The sequence below is a fragment of the Lonchura striata genome, chromosome 5, assembly GCF_050655825.1.
Source record: "Lonchura striata isolate lonStrDom1 chromosome 5, ASM5065582v1, whole genome shotgun sequence".
Lineage (NCBI taxonomy): Eukaryota > Metazoa > Chordata > Aves > Passeriformes > Estrildidae > Lonchura > Lonchura striata.
In genome coordinates this window covers 34,896,787-34,921,501 of record NC_140707.1, presented here as the reverse complement: position 1 = coordinate 34,921,501, position 24,715 = coordinate 34,896,787, and the positions used below count along the sequence as shown (strand labels likewise).

General features: G+C 45.2%; 2 protein-coding genes across 10 annotated transcripts in view; one reads left to right on the top strand and one right to left on the bottom strand.

Moving 5' to 3' along the window:
* Nucleotides 1–201: 201 nt before the first annotated feature.
* ACP2 (acid phosphatase 2, lysosomal) lies at nucleotides 202–9,517 on the bottom strand. Of its 3 annotated transcripts, XM_021533336.3 has the most exons (11): nucleotides 9,398–9,517; nucleotides 9,223–9,318; nucleotides 9,060–9,146; nucleotides 6,498–6,650; nucleotides 6,075–6,173; nucleotides 5,831–5,920; nucleotides 3,462–3,594; nucleotides 3,298–3,386; nucleotides 2,570–2,676; nucleotides 2,177–2,352; nucleotides 202–2,094 (listed from the first exon to the last, which is right to left on the bottom strand). In XM_021533336.3, the coding sequence occupies exons 1-11, from the start codon at nucleotides 9,491–9,493 to the stop codon at nucleotides 1,958–1,960; spliced, it is 1,263 nt and encodes a 420-aa protein (XP_021389011.2). In that variant the 5' UTR covers nucleotides 9,494–9,517; the 3' UTR covers nucleotides 202–1,957. The 3 variants fall into 3 exon arrangements, with proteins under 3 accessions (XP_021389011.2, XP_085437901.1, XP_085437902.1); XM_085581775.1 differs by lacking the exon at nucleotides 5,831–5,920; XM_085581776.1 differs by lacking the exon at nucleotides 9,223–9,318.
* Nucleotides 9,518–9,607: 90 nt separating this feature from the next.
* Nucleotides 9,608–24,715, top strand: part of NR1H3 (nuclear receptor subfamily 1 group H member 3) — a 30,701-nt gene continuing 15,593 nt past the window's right edge. Inside the window, exons 1-2 of one of the 7 annotated variants that reach the window (XM_085581777.1) lie at nucleotides 10,915–11,005; nucleotides 11,868–12,036. The gene's annotated coding sequence lies outside the window, so the exon portion shown is untranslated. Of the gene's footprint in view, nucleotides 9,809–10,857; nucleotides 11,006–11,071; nucleotides 11,222–11,308; nucleotides 12,037–24,715 lie in introns of those variants that run through there. The other 6 variants (XM_021533337.4, XM_021533341.4, XM_085581779.1 and 3 more) reach the window with 6 other exon arrangements.

The window sequence follows — 24,715 nt, the reverse complement described above, 5'->3', positions numbered from 1 at the left end:
TGGACAGGATGCATCATCAGCTGTATCTATGAATAGCTGCTGCAGTCAAAAGCAGTTTATGTCAAATCTCCCTGTGCAGTGTGTGGGATTGTGAAACAGGGAATTCCTTTAGCGGGGATATGCTGCAGTAAATTCTGTCTGCTTTCCAACACTGAGCACACTGGTTCTAACCCTGTAACCTCCTATAGAAGAGGAGTAGAATTCAGTGCGAAATTGATTTTAATAATGAAATGTATTGGAACAAGTACAGAAAGTCATTCACAGTCAAAATGTCTAAATCATCATAGAAACCTTTTCTGTGTTATGTGCAAAATTTGGTGCCTTTAAAAATAACAGGTCTGGTCCTCTTAACTGCACTTTCTATTACCTCTTTCTTGTGCCTGTTCTCACAGGCAGTAGCTTGTCCTTTATGACTGTCTTGCTATGCAGGAGACCTAGTCTGTATCTTCAGAGGACAAAAAGGTGAGGAAGATGCTGAGAACAGCAAGCTGCTTCTGCTGATTTAGGGTTCCCATGCTGGCAGATGCTGATTACGGTGTGGAGAAAAGTCCCCACGGTACTCCTTAGGGGGAACAAAGGGAAATGTTTGTAACCTAAGAACTGGCTTCTGCATCCAAGAGGGGAAGGGAACTGCACCAAAAAGGGAAGTAAAAGTAGGAAGTGAATGTGCAGTATCACCACGTGAAGAGCCTGTGCTTCTGGTGCCTGCTGCAGTCTCTCATTTTCTGCCAAAAACTACAGGCAGGTAGTGAGCACTTGGTGTGAAAGTCTCTGCAGCAGCTGCAGAGAGGCCATGCTGGAGAAAGAATCAAGAATCACACTTTGGACAAAATGCCCAAATGTGTCAAATAAAGGAATCCACAGTCACCTGCCAAAGCCAGATCCTTAATGTTTGTTGTCCATCCAGTAGAGAAGATAGGAAGAAAAACTATAGAACTTGGTATTTAATCTAGTCTTAGGTAAACAGCTCTGCTACATCTCTTAATTACAGCATAAAAACATTTTGCTAGTAAAGCATATTCCTTGGGCTGAAATCTGGACTACCTGGAGTACTGGATACTCCCCTTAATATGTCCTTGAAGTTCAGATGTGGGAAGTAAAATTTAAACCTGGGATCTTTAGACAGAAACCAAATTTCTTATCTAGGGAGACTTTCCTTTCTAGAGCAAGCATTGCACAAGAAATTGATTGTGGGTTTGCTTCAGTCACAGAAATTGCTCTCTTTCATAAGAGAGCTTTTTAGGTTCTGCTCTGATTCCACTCTGAGCCAAATCCTAGGAATGATTGAAAACTGCTTGTTTTTACGCTTGTCCTGATTTCAGTACAGTCCTCTCTTGACCCAATGTGAAGAGGGGAAGAATACCCAGTTGCCAGCAGCAACTATTTGACAGCAACCTCAAGAAACACTTTACATGTCTCCCATCATCTGCAGCAGTTCCCTCTGCATGGACAGTAGATAAATCTTGATGCATTGTTGGTGAGCTGCACCCTCAGCTCAAGCCCAGCCTTTCTACCATCAGCAGCCCTATGGTGTGAGGGAAAAGCAATCAAAGTAGTTGATCCTGAAGGGAAATGCAACTGGATGTAGCAACTGCTGGAGGCTCAAACTTCTCTGCCACAGTCATGGTGAGTGGTAATGTTTACAGTCACTTGAGAGGAGGAAAACTTGAAACTGGCCATGGTGGGAATCCCAGACTGGGTAAGCTGTATGAGGATCAGGGCACCAGACAGTATATTGGCTTCAAAGTTAAGGTCTCATTTCCTTACAGTAGCTCAGTTCTTTTTCTCAGTTATTTCTAAAGGATGTCACCTTTAGAAAGCATCCAGAAATCAAGTCCAGTTCTGTTCTGGGAAGTAAAGGCCAAAATAGAAGAATGCTGAGTAACTGAAGGTGCCCAATCATCCTTAGGGGCAACACAGCTCCTTCCTACTGCCTGGGAAGGAGTTGAAGCAACTGTCAGGCCTGCTCTTCTCCTTCATTGGAAACGTGCCGGTAGCCAGGGGGCTGAGACTGTATGCGAAAGAGTACAGTCAAGAGGAGAATGATAAGGAGAAGGAGAATGGATCCACACACAGCCAAACCCACAAAGAGTTCTGTAAGGGAGAAAATAAATGGTCAGCATGCTATCATCCAGACTTCCCCCTTCTGCCACACTCTGGTCAAGCCCGGGCTCACCTGTGTCATGCATGCTGCTCGATACCTTGCATTCTTGCTCCCAGTCCTGGGGAACAACAGGATCTGTGAGTTCCAAGAATCTTCGCAATGGGCATTTTTGCTGACAGCCAGGGATTGTCAGTGGGAAGGGTTCCTTCCCACTCTCATTCCGGTAAAACATCTCCACAGAGAAGTTACTGAAAATGAAACAGAGCAAGGTGGTTTCTTTTTCTCTACTTGAAGTTATCCCTTCCCAAAAACTAAGTGTGCACACCCTTTCCTTTATTCTGGTGGTAAGTTTTCCTCATGAGTCTTCCACTAGGAGCAAGATTGCATGCCCCAGGAGTGGAGCCTAGCCTAGGTATCAAACCCTCGAGGTGAAATCACAGCAGACATCTTTACTGCAGCCCTCACCCATCATCCTCTTGGTACAGTTCAAATAAATGACATGAGGCATATGGTGCTTGGATCTTGTTGTAGACATCTAGAGCCATCTGCAGTGCCACAAGTGTGGTGTCATGCTGAGAAAGAGGGAAAAAAACCAAATCAGTCACCCTTAGGGATGTGGCAGGGCAGCTCAGACCATAACAGACAAGGCAGTGCTGAGGGGATGTCACCTTTGTAACTTGCATCTGGAAAATGGGAGAGGAACTGTGCATGTGAGGTCTGTGCATCACAGACCACAACTGTGGTCTGTGATGGTGCCAGAGAAGGGGAGGAAGTGAAACAGCCATATATAAACTGCACTGCTTTTCTGAGAACTAGTCTCTAGAGAGCAATTTGGAAGAAATGCTTGGCTTTCCAGGCAGTAGGCTGCTGGAAAGGGGAGACAACTGTATCTGCACTTCTGAAACATCATATTTGAGTAGCATGAACCCATCTAGCAAATAAATAGCGGCTCTCCAAAGTCTGCCAGTCTAATTCATGAGCCTGAGCTAACAGGAATAAGGACATATTGGGAATTTTCCCTCAGAGATCCCAGAAGAACGATGCCAGATCTCCCACCCAGTCAGAGGCAAAGATGCATGTCCTGATCACTGCATGGGCTGTAGGGAAGCTAGAAAGGGTTAGAACTATCACCAAGCCCAAATCCCCTGTAAGCAGGAGGAGATGGCTAAAAGCCAGCCCCAGCTCTAACTTACCGCTGAATAGGCAAGTAGTTTTAGGTTCTGGTGGGCAGAGGCATTTGCTGCTTTGGTTAGATTTTTCCTGATGTGATCCAGCAGAACCCCTGAGGGGAGAGATCAGCTGGTAAGAGGCAAAAGCCAGACAGGGCAGCACAAGGCTCCCTCCCCAGAGCACTCACCGCCTTGCAGACGAGCTTTTTCTACCCGATTGTGGATCCCAAACAGAAATTCAAAACCAAAGTCTTTTAGTTCCTTCAACTGAGTCATGACTTCTGGAGTCACCCATCCAGGCAAATCCATTTTGTGTGCTTGCTAGAAAGAGAAACAGAATATTCATGTGCAGGTAACACAGGTCACAGATTAAACAGAGAAGGGGAGGGTGTCTGGAGATGTGCCCATACTGCTGTTGCTTTCCTACACTATTTTAAAAATGCAATATGTGCCTTTCCTGTATGTGTTTCTGACCTCACACTGCTATGCTGCATACGAAGAATACATGTGGGTTTTGATGTTGCTCCAGAAAATAGTAATGAAAAGAATAAAGATTGCAACCTGGGAGCTACATTTCTGTGAAAGCACAGCTGGAATGCAAGTATATTGTAATTGATACAATAATCTTAGGGCATTAACTTTACACGTGGCTAATTCTGCCCTGCAGATGGCATACAGTCAAAGAAAAAAACCAGATAAGCGAGTGAACACAAACTCAGGATTTCAGGTGTACCTGCACCTGTTCTCCTGGAGGCTCTGAGGGCCACTGAAAGATACTACACAGAGTTAGCAAGTGCTCTGTGGACAGAACAGTGGGATGCACCACTGATAAAGCCATGTACTCAAACCCAGGAGCCCGAGAACTGGGAACCAAGAGAAGAACTTGCTTTGCAGCCAAACCATTACATGAAAGGATTAGTTATAATGGCAGACAAACAGCAGTTGTGGTTTCCCAGCATTACTACGAACAATTTTCTTTGCCACATCCCATTAGACTTCCGGAAGTTGAGGCTTAATATCCTTAAGGGCCCATTCTGTCTGAGCAGTTCAGAGAAATTCCATCAGCAGCTTAGATATTTAGTTAGTTCTTAATGAATTTAAGAGAATAGCTGGTAAGTTCAGCTATTTCTTGGACTTTTTTGTCTCCATCCAGATAGCAGAATGACTCTACTGGCTCAGGTGAGAAAAACAACCCTCTTCAGGGCACTTTTTGCATGACTTACTAAAAAGGAGAAAGACCAACGGAGCTGAAAAGACCAGTCAGCCTGAGGGTACAGTTCTGAGTGAGAAGCACTCTTTTCTTAACAACATTCTGGTTTTGCTTTGGGACTGTGGGTTGTTCTCCAAGTTCTTGGGGATTATAGTGGCTGTCAGCTGGCCTTCCAGGCCCAATCTGCAAGCTCATGAAGTGACTCTTGAAAATTAAGATCTGAAATTCTTGATCTCTCTGACCAAAGGATATTTTTTTACCAAATGAAGTTGGTGATTGTTACAGGACAGGAGATGAGGTTTGTGATACAAAGGGCAGATTCACATAGTACACAGCAGCTCTGGATGGGAATATTCTCAGCTTGCAGCAACCCAAGCTGCTACTTTTCATAGAAAAGTGCTATTCCCTGCTGATTTATCTTTTAGACCCCCAATATAGTGCACACCACTGTATACCACTGCCAGCAATCAAAGCAGTCTTGCACACCCATAGAATTAGTGTGACTCAGTGTCAAAATGCTTTTGTTTACTGTGTCCATAATTCAATAATTCACTAGTTTGACATGAAAGATCACGCTGTACAGTTATACTGAGAAACTTGAGTGTAACAACTTTAAATATCCTGGATATGTAACATTTAGTTTAGTGTTACCACAGCAGTTAACCCAATTTCTGATTTTGTTTAAGTCTTCATGAGATATGCTTTCAACAGAAATCAACTCAAATATAGAGTTTGGTGCCCCCATCCCAAATGGTAAAGGGTAACATCTATCTCTAGAATCTTCCTCTGACAAAAGAAAATAGGTCAAAACCAGATGTGAGTGAACCCCACTTAAATTAGGATAGCATTATTTTCTTTTAGATATGGCAATAAAATAAGCACAGAAAGAAAAGTGATTTATTTAAAGAACCAGAGAGGTAGGGGTAGCACCAGGAATAATCCTAATTAAGGTCCCAACTTAAATAATAAATTTAATGTTTCTTCAGTTTGCAGAGATCTCATTTCTACCCTACTGGACTTAGACTTGTCAACAGACATCTAAAGATTTCAGATTGCAGTAATTTTCTAGTGACTTTCAAGAGATACATATTATGTAGGTGGGATTTTTTCTGACTCTGACATGATATATATCTGAGCTACAGAGTGGGAGGTTATATGGTGTAAAAATAGGTAATTCTTGGCACATGCCTCTAGTGAGTGGGAGCTGTTATTATTCTGAAATTAGATCATAACTTCTAATTTTAGGGCAAAAAGTTGTTTAATGGGATTTTATAAAATAATTTCCACCAAATCCAGTGAATCCTGAAAACCAGATTCCAGTGGGTGTAAGATGATGGCCAGACTTACTTCACAGAACAGTGTGTCATACACACTCCATATACTCTCGAGAGAGATATCCCGGATCCCAGTCTCCTTTGCCACCATCTGCATGAATTGCTGTAGGTTGGAGAAAAGAGAAAGTTCTTCAATTTTCTAATCTCATACTGTATTATATGCACTGGTGTCCCTTCCCTTTTCTCAGAGCTCTGATTATACGGAAGTCATAACTACAAGCCTAGAACCACCTTATCTCATGTAAACCATCACTTACCCAGCTCTCTTTGGTCTTATTTATGTATTCTGCTGAGTGCCGTGTTTCAGTTTGTAGCTGCTCATACCGTGGACAAGGAGTCAAAGGGAACTTCAGTAGCTGGGCAAAGACAGGAGAAGCCAGGTCACCAAGAATGCTGGAGTACAGAATTTGCAGTAAACATAGACCACTGTAATGAAACAGTGTAAACTGCCTCAAGTACTGCCTGCTGACATAGTCCTGATCATGTCTGATCTGCTCAAGTGTTGCACCTGACATGTTGAGTGAACCCAGCCCCTGAATTCTCTCATATTTTCTGAAAATAGGAAAACCTCTGCAAGGTAGGTCCCAGAAGTTCAAGACAATCTGAATCAAGACTATAGCAAATATTTTTGGACACTACACTACTTGAGTAGTCAATACATGTCTTTGAGATGAACTTACCCTTTCATCAGACTCAGGGACTGTGTGCACAGGGATAGGCTGCCAGGAGATGTTAGGGTTGAACATCTCTTGTCCTCTTGGGGGATACAGGCCTGCCAGATTGGCCTCTGCACTCATCAGCGTCCGATCACAGTCTGTGCTGCGGATGAAGATCTGCCAGGACAGGGACAGTGCATCGTTACTAATGCTCCTGCAAGTGGTGATGCTCAGGCACAGGCTGGTGCACTCGCCCAGGAACACTGTCAAGTGCCCTGCAGCTGCTCATGGACAACAGGGGAATAAGAGTTAAAGGGACCAAGCCTGCTGATGTTGGCCTGGACAAAACTGTAAAGACACACACGAAGGCAATCTGGTGTCTAATACTGGAGCTGTCTGGTCTGGATCAACAAGATACCCAGGTGCAGTGTGCAGAGGTTAGAGATAGAAAGGAGTCTGAGTCTGAGGAAGCGTCAGAGAAGAGGAAGACAAGGATGCAGAAAATTATGGGTACAGATAGGAAATGTGCTATATTTACAGAGCAGAACTGAGGCAAACTCCTGCATTCTGTTGTCGGTTCTAGGAATGACTGACTGTGCTCAGGAAAAGAAATGGCTTCTTCAAGCCTCAATTTTTCCATCTGAGAAACAAAGACAAGAGTGATCTGACTAACAGGAGAGTAAACAAAAACAGGGAGGGCTGGGATTTTACCTGATCATTGTGGGCTCTTGGGATTAATGGGCCAAGACTTGACCATTCTAGAGCTCAGAAGAGAGAGCTCTGAGCCAGAAAAAAGGAGAAATGAGAAAAATACAGCAATGTTCAGAAGGTCAAAATGGCAAAACTTTAGTGTTCTGCTATCTGTGTACTGAAAACAGTTAAGGGGAAACTGGAGAAACCAGTAATAAAACAAGAGGAACAACAGGAAATCATAAAAGAATGTCCCAGGAAACAGCATGTTTGATCCGAAACAAGAACAAAAAGCCTGAAGAATGAAATATAAAGATAGTGATTTTTTTTTTTAAGTGTTAGGAGGGAAACATAAAATACATATACTCTGTATAATCTCTCTCATGTGAAGTGTATCTCAGAACCTTACAGAAAAACCTCACAAGAAAAAAACTCAACTGGTCCTTTCTCTAACATCAATGTCTGCCCTCTTTTACCTCTTAACAGTGGCTTGAAAAAACTGACCCTGTACTCATTAGACAGATTTGCTTTTGTCCTTGATAAGCTCTGAAGAAATGAAATATTTTAAAAGATAAGGACCTAATTCTAGGAGTATCATAAAAACCCCAAGCAATTAAGCCCTGAGTGTACATGCTTTCTTCAGCACCTTTTGCCAGGCTCCAGTTTGTCGCTGAGTCAGGTGACAGACGGTCATATGGTGTCACCCAGAGGCAACACTTCTTACAAGGGAGGTTGCTCAACTTGAACGAGGGTTCAGGCTTGGTTAGCAGAACAGCTTTTGTTTGCACAAAACTTTGTTTGTTTTTCTTTCTCAAGCAAGAAAAGGAAAAGAGCTCCAACTCGCAGAAACTGTATATGAGTGAAGTATGTTTGTAAAGAAAATACTGAGTATAATTAAAGGATCTGTGTTTGAGCCAATGCTGGAAGTTTTGTTGATGAGGTAAATGTCAAAGAAGGGACGTAATCTGAATTGTGACAAACTGGGTTCTTACTAGGAAGCCTAGTAGGGGAGAAACAAGGAAAAGTGTATGGGGATTCTTAGTTTGCCCCATCTGTTCAGCTTAATTGAGCTCAGATAAAATAACTGAAGTAGTGCAGAGCCTGTAGTGGGACAAGGGGCCTTGGCTGCCTGCTGTCCATCTGAACCAGCTTCTCATCTGGACACCAGTTCATGTTTCAATTGACTCAGTACCAGTTGATTATTAGCAGAGGTACTTGGGAGGATTTTTTATTTCCTTACTTTTCTTTATCTTTTATAATTTCACCTGTGCTTAGTACACAGTTTCACACGGTCTCTATGACTTTTTCCAAAAGAAACCTACCGGTTTCTCAAGAACTGTTATAAAGTGTGTGGACATCCTAATGAGAGAGAGAGGAATGAATAGCTTTGGGTAACTATAGCTGTCAATACTTTACAGTTGAAAGGAAATGAGAGGGTCATTGCTGGCCAGTAATTACTACTAATATTTACAGGCTCTGGTAAGATTGTACCTCAAGTGCACCGGGGAGAGCAGGGCCAACACGGGCTGCATTGCTGTGAGCTATTGTAACAGAAAAAAAAAAAAATATCTCACAAGCTTCAGTAAGAAACAAATACCAACTACAACAAACATTGCTCTTTAGTTCTCTGGGCTTCAGAGTGGGCAGCTCGAGCAGTCTCACAGCTCTGGCTGTATTTGCCTTCACATCCGCTGCGAGGGCAGCGCTGAGACAGGGCCGATCCGTGCCCCGCGGCCAGACTCAGCACAGAGCCTGCGCTTGGGCCCTTCTTTTTCCTGCAGTGGGAACGGGCTAAGGAACGAAAATACTTGGGAGACGAGTCCCGGCGCCGGCGTTTCCTTTCCCAAAGGAGCCACCCGCAGCCCCGGCCCGCCGAGCCGCGAGGCTGGCACTGACCTCCTGCCGCCGGTACGCGTCGCTGAGGAAGTCGCGGTAGCGCCGCCGCAGGGCCTGGCCCAGCTCCCACTGCTGCCGCATCCCCACCTGCAACGGCACCGGGCGTCACCGGCGGTCCGGACCCCGGCCCGGCCCCCGCCGCCCGCCCCGCCTCGCCCCGCACCTGCGTGAGCTGCCCGAATCCCTGGGGCCAGGCGCTCTCCTGGTGCGGATCTCGCGGGAAGGCCTTGATGGGCGAGCGGTCTCCGTGCCGGTACACCTGCGGGCGGCACCAAGTCACCCCGGCCCGGCCCGGCCATCCCGGCCCGGCCCGGCCCCCGTACCCCCGTCCCCCTCACCAGCGTCACGAAGCGGAGGCTGCGGGCCCGGGCGGGCGGCGGCTGCAGACACAGCGCCAGGAGCAGCAGGACGGCACCGCCCCGCCCGCCCGCCATGGCGCTCGCACACCGCCCGGAACCGAGCGCCGCGGCCGCCGGCCCGCGCGGACGGGGTTCCGCAGCGCACAGCCCCGGCCGCGCTCCCGGCGCTGCGCCCGCCCCCGAGGAGGAGGATCTCGGCGGCGGGACAGCCCCGCTCGGCGCCCTGAGCGGCCGCGTCGGGCCCGCGGGGCCGGCGCTGACCTCCGCTGTCGGCCCTGCGGGGCTTCGCCCCGGAGGCGCTCGGTAGGAGCGGCGGGAATGAGGGCGCAGCGGTGTCACCGCCGCCGCAGCTTCGCTCGAGGACGCGAGGTTTCGTAGCGTTCTGGCGCTGTGCGTGTGGTCCCGGGCGAACTCGTGGGCAGGAGTAGGGAAGGAGGCCTGGCACGCAATGCCCGGCAGCCGTGGGTCGCTAATCGTCGCATCTCTCGGGTCAGCCTCAGGATGCCCGTGTGGAATGGAAAGCTCCTGCTGCTCCTGGCCCTGGGCAAAGAGGCTGCCCAGCCTTGGCAGGTTTTGCCCGGTTTTGGTTGTTCTTTACGAAACTTAGTCGAATTAGATGAGTGTGAGACGAAACCCGGCTTCTGCATCGGCATCGTTGGCCGAGGATCTCGTAGGTGCCGTGTTTAGAGAAAAATCATAGGCATTTAAACGAATTTAGTGCTACTTAGTGTTTATCTCCACTAAGAAGTGCATAGAGGGCGGTGAATGAGGTTCTCGGCTTTCTCTTTTTTAAGAAAAGAAGGAAACATGGCTCTCGCGTTTGCAAGGAAGTCTTGGGAGACATGAATTTGCAGCGTCAGAAAGTTGTGTGTAAGGTCTCAATAATTCAAGCCAAACCTTATCCCAGAGCAGCCCCCTGCATCATAAGCATTCGAGGCATGTAACTTGAGGGTGCCAGATTGTTTGTGAAGCAAGCGGGTTATTTCAGGACAGGATTGGTGCAATACACGAGGCTCAGCTGGACAGAATAACGTGTTTAATTTGCTCATGCTCGAATGCTTAGTGAATTTAAACTGAATTACGTTTCCTATCTGTAGGACAGCACGAAGCCGCATTCTTTTTTTTTTTTTTTTTCTTTGTTTACCGATACCGCACCACTGAGGAAGTTCCTGGCGAGTGCTGGAAGGAGAAGGTTCTCTGCGGAAGGAGAACGCGCGCTGTTCCTGCGGCACCTTCTTTGGGATTGTTCTGTCGTTGCTGCTGGTTTTGCTCCGCCGCTGCGGGCTCGGCTGCGGGCGGGCAGGCGGCGAGGCCGGCGGGAGGGGCTGCGGTCCCCCTGCCCGGGAGTCACCCGCGCCCGGAGCCTTCGCGCCCCGCGGGACCCGTGGGGGCGGAGCGGGGCGGGCGGCGCCTGCACGTGACCCGGGTCCGCGTGACATCACGGCAGCTCCGCCGCGGCGCCGGGAAGAGCGCCGGGAGCAGCGCCGGGAGCAGCGCCGGGCCGGGCCGCCCCTCCCGCCCGCGGCTCGGCCACCGGCGCTACGGGGGGCGGCGGCCGCGCGTCGCCGGGAGCCGCGGCCCGCGCCGGTAACTTTCCGCGCTGGCTCTGGGGGCGGCGGCGTCTCCTCCTCGCCGCCCGCGGGGCCGTGAGTCACGGCGGGGGACGTGGACGCGCCGTCCCGCCCCGCGGCCTGCGCCGGCCCGAGAGCCGCCGCGTTCCTTGGACCCGGAGCCGGCGGCGCAGCGCCGCCCGCCCGCGCCGTGCTGCCGGCCGGGCCGGGCCGGGCCGAGCGGCGCTGGAAGGTGCTGGAAGGAAGAGGGACGGCGGCGGCCCGTCCCGCTGAGGCACCCGTGGCCGGCGGGGTGCGGGCCGGGCTGGCGGCGTCACCCGAGAGCGGACGGGAGGGAAGGGGTCACTCGGCCTGGGTCCGGAGCCCAGCGCCGGCCGCGATGCGCGGTGTCTGCCGGCGGGGACCGAGGGCGCGCTGTCGGAGAGTCCCTTTGCTAAGGGGGTCGGAGGCGTTTGGGAGCGGTGTCAGTTTCTAGTGGCTCTTGTGCATCTGAAGAGCCCGGGTTTCTGTCTGCCGTCTCCGGACGTGCTGTCAGGAGATGTTTACTTGCTTTGTGGTAACTTGTTAGCTTTTCTCTGCTCAACTTTAAGTTCTCTGTGTCATTCACCTGTTGCATCCTGTCAACCCAGGTCACGAGTTTTCTAGGGCAGAAACTTTTCTGTACGGCTGTTGGTTTGCATGGTGCTGTTAAAAGGTAACTTTGCTTACATTGGTGGTTACTCTTCATTGTGCCGTTTCACTGAAGCTTATGCTGCTGAAGTCCACAGATCTGTCAAGACAGGATTTCGTTATGGGCTGGAAGCAAACCTTGGATCACCAGTGAAACAGAAATGCTCTGTCTCCTGAAAATTCCTTCCCTTCTTTTCTTTTTCCTAAAGGGACAGCTGGGCTCTTCCCTGCAAGGCTTTTTTTGAGGGAGTCTCCAACACTGAGTCACGTTTCTGACTAACAATTTGGATCGCTGTGTGTCAGACAGTTTCTGGCTATGACTGCAGGTTATGTTTGTCTGTAGGGAAGAGTCTTCTTGGATCTGCTTCGTGTTCCAAGGTACTTGGAGTTGATCTTCTGTTCCTGGGTGTCAGAGAGAGGGCTATACCTGACGACAGACAAAAGAAAACAGAAAACCTGGATTTTATTTCCTTTACTGAGTGGTGGGCTTGATTTTTTAAATTGAGTCTGAATCAAAACATAACCCCCTTGCTGAAGTACAAAAACATTACTTATATTTTAATTAGGGAAACAAAAACTGTTTGAAAACTTCAGCCAGTTGTTCCTGAGCTCTACCCTTCTATTTGGGTTGTGAAACGAGGGCATTGGACGTGGTACACATTGTGCCAGGACCAGGTGGAGATTGGCCTTGCTACACTTCTTTGTCACCACACCTGTGGTATATTCACCAGAAGATACTGCTGCTGCAAGGCTTGTGAGGGCAGACAGACTTGTGGCTTCCTGTTGTGACCCCTTTTTGGAGTCTAGCACTTGCAGTGACACTTCTTTCTCATACATGAATGTGTCCATGCATTCTTTTTTATACAGGAAGGTCAACTTTTGCAGGAGAAAAGCCAGGATGAAAATATTTAACAGCTTTCTCCCAGACCTCCAGAATAAAAGGTGGAGGAAATAAACCTAAACTAGCCTGAAGGGGGATAGAAAATGGGTCATTGTGGAGCTGCATGGGAGTGCTGTAGCTGCCAGAGGAAACTTGCAGCTACTCATGTTGTGAAGGGATGCAGGGAGAAGTACCACAGCAGGGACTGTATATATATAAATTGCCTAATCTAAAAAAATAGGGACAGGAAACTTTATCACAGAATTAGTGTGTCCTGGCAGTGTGCCTGAGGTTGCTCTCGCTTGCTGTTTCCAGTTACTGCTGCTGCAGCTCGCTGTGCCTTGTCAGCATGTTTTCCTTACCAGCTGGCTGTGCAGGGAGGCAGGGGGAGGCTATGCAGGACAGGCGTGCAGCCGTACAAATACACAGCAGGAGTTTGCTGCCTTGTCCCTGTCTTACACCTGCAGGAAGAGTTGTGTTTCCAGTGTGGTAATGTGCATTTGATTGCTCTTTCTTTTCCTTTTTCTTGGATTAGTACTCGCAACTCAGCATGCTTGTTCTGAGGTAATCAGAAGAAATTTTGCTGTTGTTGAATGTTAGATCAAGTGGTGATGGTCTCACGTCTTAGAAATATGTCTCTTTTAATTAGATGTATGGCTGTCAAGACTGACAAGTTTTCAAAATTTCAAGTTTTGAATTTAAAAATCTTTTAACTGTTGCTGTTTTTCAGAAGTTGTGATTCCATCTCTCTAAGGAAGAGTATAGAATATAATGTGCTTTGTCTTGGGTGCATTGAAGGATGATCCTACTTTCTGCTCTGGAAGCAGCTGCTGTGAAAGTCTCATTGTTGCAGCTGTGTGGGTCTTTGCATGTTGAATAGGAAAGCTTATCAGATTGTTTGTCACTCTCCCTCTTTTCCCTCCCCCGCCAAGTAATGAGATTCTCACACCTGACAGCCTTGGAGAAAAGTCAGTCTTCCAGAACAGTCATAGGCGTTCCTGCCCATTGTGGTGGGGGTTGAACTTACTGGATTTTTTAGGCCCATTCAAAACCATTTTATGATTCTCTACAAAAATACCTTGTTTCGTTGGGGGAGAATATTCTGCTGATCTTCTGTAGGATGTGTTAACTTGTTTTCCTTACAGCATAATAACTCAGGAAGGCAGTCACATTCGCTTGGCTGTGGAAACTGTCTCAGTGTGAAGGAATTTCATCTTAGGAGGGAATTCAGGAGAGTGTTTCCTTCTGATAGGTACAGGTTTGCATTAAGGCTTATAAACAGGTTGAACTTGGTCATTAGATCATACTTCTGCTAGTATACAAGTACTGTGTTTGACTTAACATTTTCATTGTTGTTACTTCATCTTTGAGAGATGTGTTCAATATTGTTAAATGAAAAGAGGCCGTCCATGTTCAGTCAGACCTTAAAAATATATCAGTTAGAAATGATGCAATGGCTTTCTTTAGCATTCCCATGTCAATTTTGTTCTGTGACTTCCTGCTTGTGACCAAATACTTTTTTTTCCATATTTGGAACATTAGACAAATTTCTTTCTTGTGTTCCCACCAAAAGGGAGACACCACTAAAGCTAGTGTAACTTGTACTTTTATATCTGGGGATCTCAAAACCAAATTTCCTGTAAAGCAAAATTACTTGCTTTATGGAGTGTCACAAAGAAAATGTTAAGGTGATTTACATAATTTTGGTGTAATATAATAAATCACTTTAAAGTATGCATTGTCAATGTCTTCAACAATCTTATTTGGGTAGAACAAAGGTTCACTAAGGTAGTGCACAGAGGAGAGCAGAGCATTGCAGATCTTCCCAGTAGGTTTAAGGAGGGGAAAAAAAATATTTATTTAGTGGGAAGTCAGTGAAGAAATGAAGAGAAAATGGTAGAGGATGAGAAATCTAATTCTTGTTTTGAGCAGAACTGAAACTAGTGCCTAAGTGGGAGAACTATCTTGTGGGATTCAAGAATTGAAGCAATTTAAAAGCCGTGTTGCAGAGTCAGGTTGTATTGTGTACTCATAGAAACCTCTCTGAGATGTAAATAAGGTGTTAGGTGAGTATTAGACTGATTGCTAAAGCACATGACTGACAAGAGAGTAGGTGTTTCCTGGCATATAAGGCTTTCTAGTTTGTTTTAAGATTTAAAAAATATTGGCAAATATGCTCATAAAATTTCTTGAAACCAATAGGGCATGGAAGTCATACTCCAGGGAGTGGGGCACTGTTGGCCCACTGGTCCTCCTGCAGCTATGAGGCAAACAAGGTCGATTGGTTTAAATCAAGGCTTCCCACTTGCTGATAGAAATCATGATTAAAGTTAGTGATTTAAATAATTCATTTAAAGTTTGTTTTGCATTTAATAATTTCTTAAAAGGTAGCTTTAGAGTAATCAGTTAGGCTCATCTATTACTGCTTCTTGCCAAACAGGATGATACAGTGTATATGCATACATCTATTTATGCTATTATATCACAGTAGATGTTTACATTACAAAATGATCAGTTGTAATTACTAGGTGAATTTCTTTCCTTATGACTTGTAGAAAACTGCACTTGAATAAAAAGGTCAAATCAAATATGCACTGTTTTATACTTATACTATAATCACACAAATCATGCACTGGATACATAAGAGAAAATATGCTTGCTGGAATGTGCTATTAAATAACTGATTCTGTAAGGGGTATTTAGTATGAACTGGTTAGTTTTGGTAATCGTCTCTTTCCAGATCTTAGAATGAGCATAACTCATTGTTCTTTGTCTTGTTTTAATTTGGATATTGTTAAGAGAGAGGTACCTCCCAACCATTTTATACTGCCTGCACCAGCTTTGAGGGAACTGAACTAATTTAAAAAGTGGATTGAAGAAACTAATCTCTCTGCCTTTTTAAGAAAGAATTGTTTTGTACTGACTCTGCAGACTTTGTGACTTTCTTGAGTTTAGGAGTTAGACTTTTTAAACATTATTCAGTATCCATGTCCTGCTTGAATAGGGTCTGCATGTGTTTGTTTAAATGGTTGTTTTAGATTTCATCATAAATTGCCATTAACTTAGAAAATAAATTAACAAGTGTAAAACTAATTTAAAGGAAAGTGTTTGGAATGTAAGTAGTCTTATCTAGAGCGCTTATGAAATGAGTGCGGACAGATAGGTTTCTGTAGTATGTCTTGGTTGCCACGGACATACATGCAGAAATGGGCCAGCCCCCAAAGGACTCCACATGCCTTGCCAGAGATTTTTGCTGGAGGATTTCACAGCCAGAGATGCACACATAGTGGCTTTTCCCATGTTTGCCAGCAGAAGCTCACATGCAGCTTTGTGTGGGCACATGAACTTGCACTGGAACAGCCTTTGGGACTTGCTGTGGTGGTGCATGCCTTGACATGCAGGCACACATGCACTCTCAGAGTCCTGTGGGCAGCCCTCAGCAATGTGCATTAGCTTGCATGAGAAGTGCCATCGAGGCAGGACAGCTCAGCTCAGCCAGCTGCAAGCTCCAAGAGTAGGAGGAGAGGCTGTCACCTGGCCCTCAAACAACAGCTTTGTGATTCCAGCCTTCTGGTTGACTGCTTCCCACCTTTAGCCGTTGTGTGCAGGAAAGGAATAATATGCTGATTTCTGTGAAAGGGCTAGGAAGAAGTTCAAAAGAATGCTTTTGTGTTTGCAGCTGGTAAGATGGATATTCTCAGGCATCTGCATGTCTGGACAGGAAGCCAGGTAAGAATATGATAGGTAAGGATATGATTTAAGGTCCATATAACATGAGGACAGGCAAGGTTGCACTAATGCACCTTTAAGGAAGGTGTTAGAACCCCTTCCTTAGCAAAAGAAGAGGGAACTTCTGTTGTGAAGAGTGTTTTAAAATGAAAAATAAAAACCTAAAATGTAAGATACAAAATAATTCTAGATCATACAAGGTAGTCTCTTATCAGATTGTGTCTGAAAAGCAAGGACATAACTTTCTGGCCTTTATGGGACTGAAGAAAAATTGTTCCTTGGTCTGCAGTAGGCTCTCAAGCTGCTGTTTGTTCTTGTAGAAATTGAACAGGAGTGGAGAAAGGAGAAACCTTTGCCTGAAGAAAACATTCATTTTCTCCCTATTGGTTGTACTTCAAGGGCATTTTCTAAAGTGCTTCTTTTGGGGAGCAGACTGGGGGTGAAGCTTGAAGAAAAAAAACAAGGAGAGACTTCAGGCTTTTTTATCCCTTGTTTCAGTATCATCTTCCACTGCTACTCCCTGATACTTGCTCTGGGTGGTGCCTTTAGCAGTGTCCCAGAATCAGTGGGCCATCCACACCCTTCTTCCTTGATACAAGGATCAAAATAAGAAATGGAGCCACTTGTTGGCTTAGTCCCATTGCCTATTCCCACACACTTGTACATGTGCTGGATTTTGCAGCCTGGATCTTGGATTTGCACTTACTTCTGAGAAGTCAAGGTTATAGGAGTGCTATGATAGGATAATGCGTGCTGGCTTCCTCCAGACCCTGCTGGAGCATCAGTCTTTGCAGGATCACTGGCTTCTCATTTGTCCATGGGTCTTGTGTGATGGCTTCCTTCTTGTGGCAGGGTTGTGCCAGAGTTGGGAATAGACTGCACTCTTGCAGCAGGATGCTTGTGACAAACTCAGATGGTTTGATGGTTAAGTTCTTTTGCATTTCTCTGTTAAAACCTTTGTGCAGACTTTCAGTCTGTTCTGAGCTATTATTGGGGCAATAGGAAAACATTGGTCTGTTAGCACCTGTGGTCTGTTTGCACCTTGGTACTGCACTTTGTGCATGGATGAGGGTAAGGCCTCCTTGGTGACAACCTGTGAGGAGAATTGGTGGCTCTGTTTCCCCTGTGGTGGGTGTGCCGGCAGTGCAGCCATTTCACTGGCTGGGGTTGGAGTGGTGGATTCTCTCTGGCTCTGGACTGTTTTCGAGCTGAGTATTTGTGGTGATGTCAGGCAGTGTGAGAAGGGAACATGACTTGGCAGGACAAAGTCTGCAGAAAGTTCAGCTCCACATTTGGCCAAGAGCCTTGAAGGCAATGAGATTGACACACACATTCTGTTACACAGCCTGTCACACGCCCTCTCACATGCTCCCTTCCTGTCACACAGATCCCTTTATCTCATTTTCAGACCTTTAACCCTTCCCTCCGAGCTTCTGCTTGGTGGGTTTATAAAACTCAGAGAAGTCTTTCTTACTTTGTTGATACTGTACCTTGTAAGGGTTCAGTTGCAATGACCCCCAAAGCAGAAATAACCTATACAGGCCAGTATCCAGAAGAGTAGTCAAAAGCAGGGCAAGTTTACTTTGCAGCAAAGCTCTTAATAGTCCTTTATTCTGACCTGCACCCCTCTGCCAGTCTTCATTGTGTTTCTTGGCAGCTCTTCTGATCTCTTTCATTGCTCTGCTGCAGTCTTCTGGCTGATCTATGTTTGGATATGTACATCTGCAACCCTGCCTCTCTCCTGCTCTTCTAAGAGCAGTATTAGCAAAACCTGACAAAACCTTGATGATGCTTGAGTGGGGAATAGACTACCAGTCAGGCTTACTCTGAAGCAGTTTAAAACTCTGTTATGGTATTCCTCTGATGTGTTCTTTATATGGGTATTTCTGTAGTACTGTAATTTCTTCCTGACCTCTGTGCTACATCTAGGGATGATCCTTCTATGAATGGGAATCAGTGCTTTTCCCCTACTGCCCTGAAGGGAATCTTAATGAGTTTCCTGCCTGTTTTGCAATCCAGTACTGTATTTCTGGTTTGCCTGTGAGCGGTAGTATTTGTTGTGATTGATGCTTTTGAATGGAATGGTGCTTGGATATAAGGTGTTATATAGACAAATTACTAAGAAGTTGTTTCTCAGAAGCAGTCTTGTATCAGTTATGGTGATGTGCAGTGTGCTGATGGAAGTACTGGGGTGGGAGGAAAGAAGGAAGTCGGAAAAATGAACAAACAATTTTACTGTAAGCAGCCCTCCCCTTCTCTTCTTTCCTCTTGTGCCTCTTCTTCATGTCCTCTAATTTCATAGCTGGTAGAGGATGGAGAAAACCAGTTTGAAAGAGAATGTAGTCTGGACAAGGGTTGAAGGCTTTTAAGTTCTCTTTTTGTTTATCTTTTTGGCTTTGCCATGATTTATGCTATGCCTTTATGTGTCTTTTGTCATAATGTCTTTCTGATAAAATGGTGCAATTGCTTATTTTTTGCTTTTACCTGTTTTAGTAACTCAGTGCAGTTAGTGGACTGTGCCATGTTCCTGTTCAGAGGAGTAAACAGCAGTTTGAGGTTCAGTGTTGAAGGGATGCACTGAGGCAGCCTGGGGAGCAGAGGAGATTTCCCTTGATAAAAAGTGCTTGGTTAGAATAGGCCAATAGGATCATGAAATATCGTTCCCTTACTGCATAGTTGAGATGAAATAATTTTTTAAGGAAACAATCAGGTAAAACCCAGTATGTTGTGGGATTATCTATCACTACTATTTTCTATATGCAGAAAAAAGGCCTGCAGTGCTCTTTTCTGAGCATAATCTTATTGGTCCTTTTATTCCTTAAGGACTAGGTTTTGCCCTTTTCCCTGGCATTTCCACTACCAGGATGTTATTTTGGTGGGTTTTTTAATGTGGTTTTTTTTTTTTTTTGTTTGTTTGTTTTTTTTTTTTTTTTTTGAAAGTTCTGCTCTTTTGCTTCAGATTGGAAATGGCACTGGGGTGATGGGGTGACATCTCAAATCTGCTGTGAATCAGACTCATGTTTCCCTGAAGCCAGGCTATAACATCTGTGGGACTAAGGGTCATAAGGAAGGAATGCAGGATCCATGGTAGAGTTTTTGTTCTGTAATATGGTGCTCCCAGGAAAGTCCACAATTATTGAAGGGAGAGGCTTCTCTAATTCTTCCCACTCTGTTCCAACTCCTATGCAAGCTGCATTTAAAAAAAACCAGCTTTTTGGACCTATTTGGTTATTGTCATTGCTTTTCATCTTGGTGACACTATTATTTCTTGTCCCTTTTTAAATTTGTTCTCTGGGAAGACAAAGGAAGCTCTGGGTTATAAAACTGTTGCTTCAAGGAATGCCTGACTCTTTTAAGTTTTGCATATCTATGTGCAGAACAAGATATTGATGGCTGAGTAAATATAGAGAAGGCATCCAGAAAGAAACTGAGTCTGTGGTCCTGTTTTCCATAATGTCATGCAGTGGCATTTATAAAGAAACAGAGGTGGTGGGGTCAGGTTGCAATTTTGGCCTTCAGGTAGGATGTGATGAGCTATTGCTGCATGAAGGGTAAGAGCTGGTCAGCAGCAGGATTAATTGAGCTGCAGACACCTCAACTTTAATTTTCCAAACTGAAGGGGGATTTAGTTAGCAGGTTATTTTATAGTAAGAAGTTTTGATGGTTGCTTGAACACTTTTTACTTTTTTTTTTTTTTGTTAGTAATGTGTATCTGATGCTGTGGTTAGAAATGTGAAGGAATAACACTATTAGATAATACAGGGACCCTAGAAAGAAAAACAGACATGTAAACCAAAAACACATTTGCATAGATACATGTACTAGGGGGAAAAGGACTTACTGCTAGGATAGCTAAATTTGCTTGGAGAAATTGAGTACTACTGGCAAAAGAATGTTGTTTCCAATTTAAAGTGAGTTTCCATAGGGAAAAATTGCTATTACAGTTGATGCTGACACATTCTGTGGACAAGGACCCACCCAGGCTGGATTCCTACCCTTCTGCTTCCCCAGAAGTGGCACAGAGCTGCCCCTTTGTTTTCTGTTAGCAGGAAGGGGCATCTGCTCTGGGTGTTTTGTCCTCCTGGGAGGAGCACAGATGGAATTTTTCCTGTAGGAAGCCCCTATCAGAGACTCAGTTGTGCTTCCTGCCATCTGAAGGTCGGTGCTGATAGTGGTGTTGAGCTGTCAGTGAGCTGGAGTCGTGGCCAGACATAGGGGATTATTGCAGTTCAGCTACAAACATCAGGTTCTGCTCATGATCATCCCTGTGAGTGCTGCAGAAGTTGGTGTCCCTCTAAAGTGACTGCTTTGTCTCCTCCCCATGTTGAGAAACTGGCTACACAGCTCTTCTGGCCAGACAGAGCTGAGAAGGGATGACTTGTTATTTTACAGGATGGCTTGGAGGGGAGGATGGAGGGATGCTGCTGTTGTCACATCTTCCTTGCTGTAAGCCTGTGCATACACTGGTTTTGGCCATTCCTGAAGTGGCTATACTCTAGGTTAGCCAAAAGCTTGAAAGCTGAGGTGACAATAGAAAGCCTAGAAGGGGTTAGAGATTTTTATTATCCAGACTAGGGTTGTGTTGCTTTCCAGAGCTCAAAGGAACTTGTGTCAATGGCCTTTTAAAGAAATTTCATGGCAGCTAGGTGGCTACATCACTCCTGATACGACTTGTTATTAATTTCCAGTTCATTAACCAGGGAAAAAAGTCTTCTTACCATAATCCCTTCCTCCCTCTCCTTGTTTCCCTCCCCTCTCTCTCTTCCTTCTTCTCACTCTTCGCCCATCCTCTTGTCTGCCTCTTGCTGTTTCCTGTTGTCAGAGGGACTAATATTTCCTTGCAAACAGGAAGAGAGGCGGGAGCAGCCCTGTGTGCAGTGTGAATGAACTCCAGTAACCTTGTCTCCTTTCTTCTCCACTCAGTTGCAGTACCAAGGACATCTGGCAATTGGGAGAGAGGGAGGGAGGAAAAAATAAAGGCACAGTCCATTTCAGGATCTTAGCCACCCTGAAAGTAGTCACATGTATGCTGTCTTTCCTTCTTGTTCCTTTGTTGACATAGCTCTCTTTAATCAGACAGAAACCAAGAGTTGAAGGGAAGGGCAAACCCAAAACATCAGCCTTTGCCAGGCAAGGTATAATGAGAGGCAGGTGAGAGAGCAGGGAGCACCTGCTTCTGGATGAGGCATGTGAGCAGGAGAGCTGACTTGAAAAACAGCTGCTGTTGGGGGTGAGCATTGCAGAGCCTGTAGTTCCCTGGGTGGGACTGGAGTCGGCGCATTCCGTCGTCATCTGATTTAAAATTTGGGAAGCCATATTTCCAGAAGGAGGGAGTCCACAGGTTCTGCAGGAAAGAAACAAATATTGTAGTCTGCAGACTGTGGAGAAGGAGCAGGTTTGATTTTTTTGGACTTTTTATGTGGAGCAAAGCAGAAGTACTTTGGGCTTGTTCTGCCTTGTTTTATTGCATTGTGTTTGGTCATACAGTTGTGCCTTAAGACTCTAATTCACTTTGCGAACCCATTTGTTCACTTGTTTCAGTCCTACATTCCTTCGTGCCTTTTGTAGGGTGAAACTGGCTTGGAACTCCTGTTGCTACCATTGTTTGTTTATAATAGACACTTCACCCACAGAATAGCTAAGCCATATTAAGTGCAGATTCATAAATGTCCATAGAACTCTTTGTATTTTGTAATTTCTCTTTCTAATTATAAAGTCTAATTCTAGAAGGAACATTATGAAGGCTTCCAGTCTCCCAGAACTCAGCTTTAGGATGATTTTCTGTAATAACGAGATTTTTCCCTTCTCAGTGTTTTTTTTAGACATACTTTCAGAGTAGCACCTTTCAGGAAATCATAGTTACACCTTTCTTCTCTTCCCAGTACTCTTTCAACCAAGTGACATACATTTGTTTGTTTTAATCTTTTCAGTTGTTAGTCACTTCTGCTGTTGTTCTCTGAACTTTGTGGTGGTTTCCATGCCTGACCTGGGTAGGAGACGGCATGCCTTGTGTTGAGACCAAATGAAACCCAGTGAGAGCTGGATGCTGCAATGAGCCCACTTCAAAGGGAGAGACAAATGCCTGGGCAAAGACCATGCCAGGAATCACCTAAGTTATGGGTAATAAAGGAATTGTTTAGCAGCAGGAGTAAAACCCAAAGTAAGGTGGGGGACAGGGGCAGGGAGGCAGGCTTTGGAACTGAGCTAGGTAGGGAGAGGTGGTGATTAAGACCCTTAATTTGAGGGCAAGAGATGGGAATGCAGCTGCATAGCTGGGAGTGACTTGTAGGACTCTTCTGCATAATTGTCAGTGGTGCCAAACAACTTAAAAGGCTTACAAAGCAGTACTACAGTCTTGGACAGCTGCTCATGGTCAGCTGAATTTTAGCTGGACAGCAAATGAAAGCAATCAGGAGGTTGTAGTTGTTCCTTATCAGCTTGGGCATGATAGTGTCTCACCAATTCTTTCCAGTTTGTGGTTGCCTTTGTGCTACTGGGAGATGAATACAGATAATGTGATTTCAAATTGTGTCCCTGCAGTTCTCTGAGAGAGGGATTTACAGCAGGGGCACTGGACTAGTCTGTTCCCTGAGAGTTGAAAAACTTTTTTCCATTCTTTGTAGACATACTGTTCAAAATCATTCTTGATGGTATCCCGTTGCATTGCTTTTCACATTTTGCATTTTCATGATTTGTCTCTCCCATTGTTAATCTGAAGTTATTTTTGCATGTGAATTTTGACAGTTTTCACATATAATACTACTTTCAAAGCGACAGATTCTTTTTCTGTCTTGAAAGGTACAAAGTATCTTTTTCAACTTTTTTCTAATTGAAACGTGTCATATGAAGACTTCTGCCTCACTCATGGACCTGCTGTTTCAGCCTTTTTTGAGTAATGTGGTGATGTAGAGGGAAGGAAGAAGAATAGGCCAACGTGAGCTGGGAATAATCTTTGTTTCTCTGAAACAGCTACAAGGTAGTACCAAGATCCTATGGAAGATTTGTGAAAATACTCTGGCTGCTACACTAGGCACAGTATAGGAAAAGCATTAGGTCACAAAATATGGTTACGCTGTATGAAAGTATTGGAACAGTGGTGCCTCTCAAGGGGCTTAGTTTTCTGCTGGTGCTGTAGAGTCCTGTGAAATCTCAGTCTAACTGGTGTTGTTTTCTTTTCTTGGCCATTTAGATCTGCAGCCAGCATCTGATACCCAAGGTAGCATTATCGCTGCGTGAGTCGTGCATTTAGGTTTCAGCAGAGGTCATTATGCACTGCTGTGGGCCCAGATTTCAGAGATAAAAGCTAGCAGCCAGTGTGAATCTATACTGCATGTCAGAGCACATGTAGAAGCCAAAATGCCTAATTATATCCCTGCTTTAGTTACCTCTGAAAGATAGCCCTTCCTGCCAGGTGTATTTGTTCACCAACAGCCTATTAAAGCCCAGTAGAGAGGTGCTGTCCTGTTGACACACAGTGAGCACAGTCATGTTAGCATATGTATGCAAACATGAGGTCTCTTCTGCTGATGCTGACACGCTGCAGAGTGGCTGCTTGTGATTCATTACAGACTGAAACTTAGCTATATATTTTTACCTTGGCAGAAACTGTAGGATATTGTAATTTACTGGGCCGGGACTGCGATGAGTAAATCGTGTTTTGAAGGATCACAGAGACTTGAACAAACTTCCTAAAAAGCTACTCTTTCCTCTGAGCATCCATTATTTGGAAGTAAAGGGCTTATTGTACTGTTCCTCTGATTGTTTGTATGTTACAGTTTCTTCAGAGATGTGCTTGCATCTGGTCTGGCTCCTGATCCTTAAACTCCTCACAGAAAGTGCCAAACTAAGAATACCAGGAAGAGGACAGCACTCTTCAGCAGAAGTGTCACACTAATTGCATTTGGCTGATTCAGTTTTTGTATATTCTGTGCTGCCCAGTGGTATCTCCTCTACTTGTCCTCAATGAATGTGGGACAATAGTTTGGTATGTTCTGTAGCTTAGTCTGTTGATGACAGGTCAGATCAAAGTCTTCCAGAAGAATGTGTAAATGCTTCAGCTGGTTTAGAGGAGGACTCAGTTGAGGGAATGGGATGAGATTGTTGCTGAAGGAAGTGATGAATGTTTTTGACATTTAGCATGAGATGCAAAAGCCAGGGCTGCCATCTTTAAGTCTTTCTAAAAAACAGTACTTTGTTGTAACAGTGCTGACCTGGAGACCATCAGTATCTGAGTTGTTCTGTTTTCTCAGAAAAGAAGGGGAGATGGAAGAAATGGAGTAGGGTGAAGCTGATGGTGACACATTTTAGACACTAAACAGAAGTGTTTAGTGTTACATTCGAGACATGGGTGGCAAGGGCTAACAGAAATTTGTTCCCCTTAGCCTTTCATCTCTACCTGTTTCCTCACTGGAGTTTGTCTCCTCATCAGGTTATTCTCTTCAAGATGCT